Here is an 11,025-nt window from a genome sequence, read left to right on the forward strand (position 1 = left end):
ATTAATGTCCCACCTGCACCTTTAAATGCCCCCTGCAGAATTATTTGAGTGATGGCTGTTACATGTCCATTTTCTGTACAACAAAATTCTATCAAATGTTTGAATAAAATTACTTTTCTAAACAAACCTTCCAGTTTAGAATTATGATGGTTTTTATTTGATTTTGTTTATATAAATGCCCCAGGGGAAAATGCCTTTTGAAAATTACCGACTCCAAGCACCGGGTGCTAATTAGGTATATAGAAAACGTTATCTGAATCACAGTTTCAGTTACTTTTTGGTACTTTACGTGAACATGGGCGTAATAACCAATATGTGTAATAACTTAATTCCTCACTATGTTTTAAGAATGTTGTTTTAGATGTCTCTTGTGAGTGATGAAATATCAAATTTGACAAGTAGGAAGTTAGACCCTTGCTTTTCCTTTGCCTCACCTTCCTTCCTTCCTCTTATTGGATATACCATGTAAGCATAAGATATTTGCGGGTATGACATTTTTGTGAATTTAAGTGACATGGATTGGTAACATTTTCGTGCCCGCAAATATTTCTTTTTCCTATTTTGCTTTTAAGAATGTATTTTCGCACAAATTACGTACCGCAAAAATTATGGTCTTTTAAAATTGTGAACAATTTTTGTCCTGCGAAAATATTGTGCTTTGCGGTATTGTTTTAAAGGGACAATCAGATATTTCTTGTACAAAATGTTTTGTCTTTTAAGACAAAACATTTTAAATGTTTGGGGTACCTGAAGACATTAAAATGCTGCATGAAATAGGTAATTTAGATCATTATAAATCATGGGGTATACATGAATTACATACTAACAAATCTGAAATTCAAAGTAACGGATGTTGCGATTTAACAAAAAAATGGTTAACTTTAGTAATCTATTTATTACAAATATGGGATGTATGATTTTACAACATAGAAACATGAATTACTCATCTAAATTTCATCTTCATTTAAATAAAATTGTGTCCTCCAGAGGCCACCACTGTGAATTTCCCATGACAATATGTGACCCCTCGGCACAACTGAGCCCGGATGTCGCCAGTGCCACTATTGAGATATGCTCCATTGAACTTAACAATAAACAATAGGAAACAAAGGATTTATTGACTGTTTTATTGATTTTTCACTACTTAAATGTCAAGTACTATAGACATGATATACATCATTTTAAAGCTAATTTCAAGCAGAATATTTTGGTTGAATATCTCAAAAATGATGATTAGCGACTTCCGGGCTCAGTTGTGCCGAGGAGTCACATATAATGAAACAAGTGGTAGTTATGATGAATGGTTGTGTAATCAGTCTAGAGACTTATTCTTCTATCATCTCAAACTGTCCTCCCCCTTGTCCTCCAACATGACTGCCATTTCAATTGTTTCACTGTTCTGGTTGCTTTATTACTAGGGTCTCTAGTCAAGTGCATTGCAATGTAAATTTTGCCCACTTTGAAAGGATAATGTGAACACCTCTCCCAAGGTTTTCAATGGAGGGGGGGTGTGATTAGTGGATAGAATAGATCAAGTACATTGAGAACGACTTGTTATTTACCCAGTCAGGTAACCCCATTTGAAATTCACACTCCCTGTTTGGAAGTAAATGCGTTCAATCAGATCCCTCGCTTTGATTCATACACAGAAACCAGAACAACAGTTAAAATGTGCCATGATGATCATATTAATTTGAATTTGTTCTAACCAAATTATACCATTTTGTTGTTTTTCTGTCCAGGTACAACCAAGATTATGATGGCTTCAGACCAGGCTCTCGTGTCGGCTTCTTACCAAGTGGTCAAGCAGTGGACGAATACGGTCAACCTGTGGAAGTGGACCAGTATGGTAGACCGATAGGAGGATATCAGTATGACAATGATGTGAGGGGGTCACAGGATGAGTACGGGTATGGGAGAGGCAATTATGAATATTGACTAGCGGACAAAACGGGGTAGGCTGATCTCTGTGTGATGTTCAAGGAGTGTATAGCATAACAAGTGGGCAATTACCCAGGACAAATGGACCAGTACGGTAGACTTACGAGGACATACCACTGTTTAATCGTTGTAAGGAGTCACCAAAAACGAGCCATGGTATGAGAAGGAGATCATGAATATTGATTTGTTTGGTTTGGGTTTTGATCAGTCCAAAAGCAGTGGGCAGACCAGATGGAAGTAGGTAGATCATATATTGTTTGCAGGGTATTATGTTATACATCTCTCTTATTCACACACAATCATTAATGCTCTATGTGCTAGCCATTAAGCTTCATGACATAAGAAATCCAAGTTTTGAGATATTTTCTCAAAATATCAGGAGCTATCTCAAGAACCACTGAACCAATACTAGGCTTATTTGTACTCATGTTGATGCATTTTTATGCCGATTCCAAATATGGTCATCAAAATGTACAATTCTGAAATTTTTGTTTGAATTTTTAAAGAAAATGTGAAACTTTTCGTCTGCAGTCGACACCCGTGTAGAGTGGGTTAAGTTATAAGCAGCTTTGGCCTAAAACGTAAGTCTTAATATTAGGCCTAGAAGCAAACTTTTAATAAACCCGCCGATGTATAGGTTTATCAAGATACTGTGTAGGCAGTGCTGAACGGCAGGACTATGAGTTGTCACTAGCACGAGACAAATTCAGACTTGTGATTATGTAAAGATATACCTAATATTATGTAGAATGTAGCAGAGCCTGGATGACTTGATAATATTTGGTGGGATACACTTGTTTGAGCTCTGGATAGTTACATGGTAAGAATAAGTGACTAATGATTGACATACCCTGTTGACTCATGAATTGGATGTATTATATTCATTTCAAATGTGTTTGATGTCATGTGGAAGTCATAAATGTTAACTTTATTCGTATTTGCCAGCAGGGTTTGTATAAACTTTAAGCTGTTTAGATTGTGAACATTATATTTGCAAGGAATGATTCACGGATTTGTACCAAAAATTCTAACCCCGACTTGCTCAACCACCGCAACACTCTGAAATTCATGAAAATGTAGATTTTAGCATTTTTCGGACAAGTGCTAATAAATTGTGCAGATATCAAATGTCGAAGCAATCTAATAAAGACAAATCTGACGTTAACATGGAGGTAGGATAATTATGTACATGTATAGAGGCCGTCAGCGTGACGTCATATGCCACCATCTTGTTGGTACACGCTGCGATGGTCATTCGATTCCTATGCGTGAATAGCAAAATCACCATGTCGCTATATGTGATAACAGCTGCGTGGCAAGCTGCGCCCTGCGTGTAATTGTCCGACACACATGTATCATTTGTACCCACAAGATGGTGAAAGGCTGACGGCCTCTATACTATGTTAAAGGGGTACATTGCACAGCAGACCATGACTCAAAAGTCGTGGGTTCGAGTCCAAACAGCATCAATTTGTTGTGCACTTAGGCAATGCTTTTCATTCCTTTTGCCTCTCCCCACCCAGGTGTATAAATGGGTACCGGCTTTATTCAATGCTGGAAAGATTAGAGAATATCTTTTTAGTATATGTATCGGAGTTACAAGCTATTTATATACCCTTGACTAGTTTACAATTGTTTGCCAACAAATATCAAAGAAACATTCTTATATAAGATATTAAGAGAGATTTTCTCTTCGATCTGTGCTATTGTAATGTAAAAAGTAGGTTGCAAATGTGCTGTTCCAGTTAAAATCCATACACCCGCTATGGAAGGCATGACCCTAATCTCCCACATACGGAGTGTGAATTTCAAATAGGAGTTACCTGAATTGGCAACTCCATTTGAAATATACACCCCCCTGTATGGAAGATTAAGGTCATGTCTACCATAGGGGGTATAAGGATTTCATCTGGAATGTCCATTTAACCACCCTTAACTTTGATGGTTTGCAATGGTTTACCAAAAAATATCAAAACATTCCCAGTAAGAATGGGGCAAGTTTTCTTTTCGAACTGTGTTATTGTAACGCAAAGTAGGTTGAAAGAAACCGTAGACTTCCCGTATTTTGGCAATAATTGAGCGGCGGAACAACAAAGTAGTGCAATGTTTTATTATCCGTACTGCGTCTAGCCACATTTAGTTAGCATTGTTACGGTAACGATAATGTGTCTAGTCATGTGTGTGCACCAGAAATCATTTCATCCTGTTGGCAAATCAACAGTGTGTATGTTATTATAACCGTGTTTGGAGGTGTTACCCGCTATAATCATATATCCATCAGTGGAGCAAAATGAACTTGAGTCTGTTAAGATACAGTATTTATGTTGGCAAGAAGCAAAAGAGACAGTGTGAAAGTAAATTTATTATTGTAGGGGTATCAGCTGGTATCTTTTGACTCTGAATAATTGGGCTATTCCATTTAAAATCTGCATCCCCTAATTATCATGCCGGAGAAGATATGACACTGCTATCTCAATTAAAGTTGTGGTCATTCCACATGGAAAGTTTTTCCAAGTTCCAGCTGGAAACTATGGACAATGTTTAATTTTGCATAATTTTAGCCCATATTTGGGAAATTGTGTTTGGAAATGCAAAATCTTCCACATCTTAAACTTTGTTTTTGGAAAAAATGGTTGGATCGGAAGGGTTTTAACCCTTCCCGATCCAACCATTTTTTCCAATTTTTTTTTTTTTTTTAAATGGCTGAATTTGGTTGATTTATGGAATTTTCCTTACTCATGGGGGTTGTGGCTTTCAAATGGAATAGCTAACTGCATTGGTTACCCATATCTACATGAACCTGGCTGCGATGGTTTATTGTGGTATATATAGGGTGTACGCTTCATAGCTGCAAGTCGCTGATCATTGCTAAATGGTTTATATGGTGTGTCTTGGGCCACAATGGTTTGTAAATCCATGTAAAGTGTGCTGAGGCTTGTGGCTTTATGTTTAGAGAATAAAGGTATCATCTCATATAAGAGGTCGTCCATAATTTTCGCTTATACACAAAGCGTGCATAATTTCTTACCCCCCTCGAGTTATGCTCAAATAAAATGGCGAAAAATTTCCCACGTGTACTACTGATAAATAGATATCCAAATACTCTGTCCTGGTGTATATGAAGTTCTAAACGAAAATATCATAAATTTTCACCTTTTTTTTTGCTCACATAAATCGGCATTTAAACACACAACTGCCCACAATTTTTACCCCCTCCCCCCTCTTACGCACGCTTTGTGCATTACTTAAAATGGCGAAAATTATGGATGGCCCCTAACATGGGGGGGGGGGCACCATTATTTGAAGTAGAATAACAACACAAACAGCTAAATACAATACCTTTATTCTCATTCTTAAACACTTCAATTCAATTAAAATTCGGTATACTTATGATTAATAGTTTTATTTGAATTCGGTATACTTATGATTAATATTGTTATCAAATTAATTCCTTCATTTGACAAGGAATTAACTAGGGCTTAGAAACGATCAGTCCCATTGTTGCTATGGTCCAATTAGCGCGTACACATATTGCGTTGACTTGCACGTGCTGAACCGTGTTAACCGTCTAATATCACATTGCTAAAGAACCAAGAAGATTGCAGGAACTTTCTCAAGTGTTTAAGAACAGTGAGAAGTGCACTATAAATCATTGCACTTTTATGTTAAATTGTTTGAAACTTTATTTCTATTCCACAAAAACTATTTGAGCTGTTTATATCTCTAGTGGAAATCAACTGTATGAGCTACATCCACATTATTGCTACCCCACCTTAATATATAAATTACTGAGAATTCTCTGAAATGCAATAATCCAGAACCGTCCTTACAGCCCTATAGCTGTACCTATATTTATGTTCATAGAGAGGAAATTCATGTCTATAAACATTTCAGTTGAGATGATTTTATAGTGACGAGTGTACTCGGTTATGTATAAGACCATCTGCTCCTGATAAGGCATCCTAGGATGAGATATGCAATATTTGAACTAGTTGAAAGTGGTTGCAAAATTGAGGAGATTCCTTCAATGTGTTATGCTCTGGGAGCTTTATGCAGTAAATGACATGAATGAACCACTGAGAGGTTATCATCACACAAGCTGTGCTCCTGGAGCACTACCTGTTAAAGATACCGAAAATATTTGAAAATGGTTTGCTCAGTTATTTTCTTAAAATATCATGTATGATTGGTTTTAAAACATATGTGTACTCAAGATGTAGATGACTGGTGTACACATGTATAAAATAAAGGTAATTTATTAAGATATTTTCAGTTGTTCCAGAAAATAAGCAACCATATGGTCAGGTGACAAGAAAAAACTCCCTGTTCTACGGCCGGGTGGGTGGACTTTCAAAGTCGGGTCTTTTGGTCAGGATTTGTTTTTCCTGGAAGAGGCTAAATGAACTAATAAAACCATTGAAAGCTTGAAAAATCTGAAAAAAACCTTTGTTCTAAAGATATCAGTCAAAATCGATCCACTTTAAACCAAAAAATAGGTGTTTCTACTCGCATTCAGTTTGAAAAATAACGAATTCCCAAAATGCAAATACTTAGTCGGTTGTTCCATAGAATAGGGTTTTTTCTTGTTGCCTAAAGAGAGAAATTTATTTGGGAACAAAAAAGAGATTTTGAGAAATCCAAAGTCATTTTTGGAACAGGCTCCAAGCAATGCAGGGCAAAAAGTATAAAATTCCACAACTTTGTTTCTGTTTTGAATACATGAATGAGCCAAAATACATAGGTAGAATTTAGTTTTACCTGGCAACAGCATTTTATGAGAATCTTTAGATTCTTCCCATTACTTGGTGCATAGGTTCAAAAAAGCTATAAGATTCACACAAATCAGATTGGAAGAATCCTTGGAAAAATGTTTGAACAGATGTAAAAATCAAGAAAGTTTGAAATTTCAGCCCTAAATTAGTTTGGAGACAAATTTGGAATTTCAACACTTAATATGGAATGTGGTGGTTATCTATTTTGTGCTATTATAGCCCAATGAGCAAAATTGGGCTTTCCCATTTAAAGTCCATACTCCCCCATGGAATATTTTTGAAATATCTTTCACAAGAAGAGTATGAATTGCAAATGGAATAAGCACATTAACCAACTCTATTTGAAGTTCACCCTCTCTGTGTGGAAGATTGAGGTTGAATCTTTCTCAGAGGGTGTATGAAATTCAAATGGAGCTGAAATTCATACTCTCTTCTGAGGAAGATATTTCCAAAATCTTCCTCAGGGAAAGTGTGGATTTCAGCTGGAATAGCATTGATTACACTAAAACATGTGTACTGCTTATTACTACTTATGGTATTAGAGATTTGAAACTGTGCCAATTAATATATTCTTTGAAGTTAGAATATTATATCAGCTGTGAGATGTATATATTGTACAGGAATAATGTTTTAACAAAATAGATATAGTATTTATGATGTCTGTAAGGGTACAAATCAAAAGTTTGACGTTGTCCTCTAAACGAAAGTCTTGTTCACTAGGGGGAAGGGGTAACAAAATTAAATTTTTACAAAAACTAGTTAAAATATCTGTCAAAGTTGATCATTCAAGTTAGAATGTCAATGTCATTTAACAAGTTACATTTCAGAGAAGGGGTGAGCCTCCTACTGAACTCATACTGACCTTTGTTTATAGGTCAGCATTGAACTTTTGGTTTGTTCCCTAAGGATATCAACTTTATGACCAAATCTGATAGTACTATTTCTTCACCTATATATAAAACATTACAACAAAAAGTTCCGTTATGACAGCTTTGGCTGGCCATAATAAGGGTAATGTATCGCATTGTAATGCATCGCATTGAGGGCTCAGGGCAACATTTTGGCAAAATTTTGATTTTGATATCAAACTGTTCAGAATGAAATTCTCTTTCGAGTAACACAAAGCCTTATATCCATACCCCATCTTTCTGAAGTTGTAAGACAGTATAACAAGGCCTCATCGTGTTGTTATATAGCATGACCAAATCTTCAATCGTCTTTTTCTCAAAATTGTCAAATACAGATCAGTCAATGTTGCACTGAACCTTCAACATGTATTCGCAGTCGTAGTGCACGTTAGAATATGACTGTTGCTAGGTCAACTGGATCACGCTTCCTTTGTTACGAACCACTGATCGAAATGATCACAACACAATGCCTATGGTATATCAAAATTCGGAACAGGTGTATGAGCCCAGGCTTGGAGCAGTAACCCATGGTTACTAACGTGCACTATGACAGTGAATTGAATCTGACGTTTGCAAACTGAATAATGACTGGATTGCAACAACCAGTTTGCAGAACTCATAATTTTGTATTCAGTATTATAGTGTTTATGCTACTGTCTGTTCAATTAGCTTAGATTCTTGTATATTTAAAAAATACAAAATTGTGGTCAAAGTCATCAAAGAAAAGTGTTAGCACAGACTTTTCAAATTCTAAAGTTCAATTTAAAACCTCATTTCTTTTCAATTTTGGTCTTTTCCCGCGATATTTTTATAACAAGCCGTAGAACGTCGGGTACCATAAACTTTTTTGAATCAATCCATTTAGAGCAATGGGGACGAATGTCATAATGCGCTGATATGAGATAGTATTTATTCGACCATCTGCATTTATTTATTTATTTTGCGAATGGGTCTGAGAAGGTGTATGCCTATAGGCCTATTATAAAACTACACATTTATTTTCAATTTGTTATTTCGTTTTGTTTGTTGAATATATACAAACTATGAGAAGGACATCTGGAAACAAAAGAACCTTTGTACAAGAAAATATTATTTAAAACAATCAGGTTACAGAAAACAATTCTTGTAAAGTCACTGTATCTGAAAATGTCAAGCGAATGCTGATATTCTTGGGAAGGAGTGATGCATGGTATTAAACAAAATCCGGAACAAAACTCAATTTACATTATAAACCAGTTGAAATAAGAACGAAGTCCATAACTTTAATGTCATTGTTTAGGAAAAAATAATGCTCAGAATAATGTTAGGCATAAAACGTAATCGCGCCATTATAATTTTGTGTAACAAAAACAGGTGGACCATCATCATCTATACAGCCTATCCAATAACCGGAACGGTATAACAATTGAAATTGTTGGACAGATTGTTTTTCTAAATTGGATAGGGTCTAAGCCCTAAGTTGAGAATGGACCGTCCCACTCGATTTGTAAAAAGGTCGCGAACCCTTTGGGTGGACCCAAGTAACTGCCTAAAATGAGGCAAAATTGAAAAGAAACCGGGTTTTTAATTGAACTTGGGAATTTGAAAAGTATAAATCACGTTAGGTCTAAGACTGTGCTAACACTGTTCTTTGATAACTTTGGCGCAATTATGTATTTTTTCAAATATCTTAAAAATTCAAGAATCTAAGCTAATTGAACAGACAGTAGAGTATAATGTGATGTGTAGTGAACATCATACAGTGAGAATAAATACCAATTGTACACATTATAAACAGCTACACAACTTTTGTCTCTGTTTTAACATACAAGTTTTGTGCCAACTATTTATCATCATTGGACAGTAGTTCAAAGAACTTCAGAAAGTGAGAAGGTGTTTATTACGGAACCTTAGACTATGACTTTGCAATGTGGTAATATATAGTCATGTAATTTGTTTTTGTTAGCAAGTCAATTTCTGAAAGGACACTTCAACAGCTGTGGGCAATGCATGATTCCTGCATGAAACTCCCAGGGTTGCTGCTTCACAATTCCAAGAACACTCTTCTTAAAACCCACGTAAAAACACCTCTTCTCACCCATACCGCAATATTATTATCAGGATATGTGGAAGAGACTGTTGCTACCATCCTCTCGATTGGATGAAGAAGAAATTGAAATTGAAATTGAATGGACTCTCAGTGATTGGCCAAACCAGAACACCCTAAGTTTTTGATTTTTGCATTTTTGAAGCAGGCAAATGGCAAACATGATGGCCAAAATACACGAGGCAATTTCCCAAGCAATTGCCAATTGCCAGTCCACTTTAGAGCACCTTGCAACAGAATTGCACCATGTATTTTGGATATTGCAAGGTGAAATTGATACCCTGAGCAATGTGCAATAAAAGCACAGACATGTTCTATACTTTCTGTTGCATGCAATCTAATGTTAAGTAATGACATGTGAATGAAGAGTACAGGTGAAAGTGTTGTTTATGTCTGTCGATAGGCACATAACTTACCCACTAATTAATACACCTTGCAACTGAAATTACATTATGTACTTTGGTCATCGTGGAGGCTATCTATTGAAGATATGTATGTCTGTTGTTTATTTATTACTAGACACCGAGGATTGCAATTTACACATACACATGGGCTATTTGGGCAATTTCCAGCATCATTCCGCAATGCGAAGTTTGCATATGCAGATTAGGGTCGTTTGGAAAAGTTTCTCCCACCTTGATCTTTCACTTAACCAAAATAGTTTCCATTATACTATTCACCTACCTAATTGGCTGCAGCATTAAAAAGGATTCATGTGCAAACTTCGCATTGCAGAAAGATGTTGCTTGGAATTGCCCATTTACATGCTAGTAGACATGGGATATTCATGATGAAATCGGCCAGCATCTAAAAGACAAAAATAGTTTCTACAGAACAGAAAATCTTTGATAATGCAACCTCTCTTTACCCCCTACCTCAAAACTATATACTTTATAAGGGCCTACTATAGAAGAATTATTTAATTCGTGTACATCGTGGAACATTCAACTATGCTTGTTACTCCGTGACTAATCATGCTAATACGCATCCATATTAGCAAGGTTATCTGTGTACAACAGCTTACTATATATGCACAGCCACTCAAAGAGTATGTTCCACGATGTACATGAATTATATAATTGTTCTATACAATGTAGTTGGTACATGCAGGGGATTGTATATAAACATCACCCTCCGAGTGCGTGAAGAGTCTGTATTTGATAAAAGGGCAAAATGTTAAGAAGGAAATTAAAGTTGATATGGTATGTGCTTTGATTTGTCTCCAGAGAGAAATGCGAGGAAGGAAAGCATCAAAAGGAGAAGGAAACTCTTGGGAACATTGTGGTCGAAAAATGGCCATGAATTTGACAGAAAAAGC

The 11,025-nt window shown here is 36.0% G+C and overlaps 1 protein-coding gene across 1 annotated transcript in view; it reads left to right on the forward strand.

Moving 5' to 3' along the window:
• Positions 1 to 6,459, forward strand: part of LOC140136896 (kinesin-associated protein 3-like) — a 99,728-nt gene extending 93,269 nt beyond the window's left edge. The window contains exon 19 of the mRNA XM_072158516.1: positions 1,743 to 6,459. Coding sequence (XP_072014617.1) covers positions 1,743 to 1,938 — 196 coding nt within the window. The 3' untranslated portion in view covers positions 1,939 to 6,459. The remainder of the gene's footprint in view (positions 1 to 1,742) is intronic.
• The last annotated feature ends 4,566 nt before the right edge of the window (positions 6,460 to 11,025 follow it).

This window comes from Amphiura filiformis, chromosome 17 (assembly GCF_039555335.1).
Source record: "Amphiura filiformis chromosome 17, Afil_fr2py, whole genome shotgun sequence".
Taxonomy (NCBI): domain Eukaryota; kingdom Metazoa; phylum Echinodermata; class Ophiuroidea; order Amphilepidida; family Amphiuridae; genus Amphiura; species Amphiura filiformis.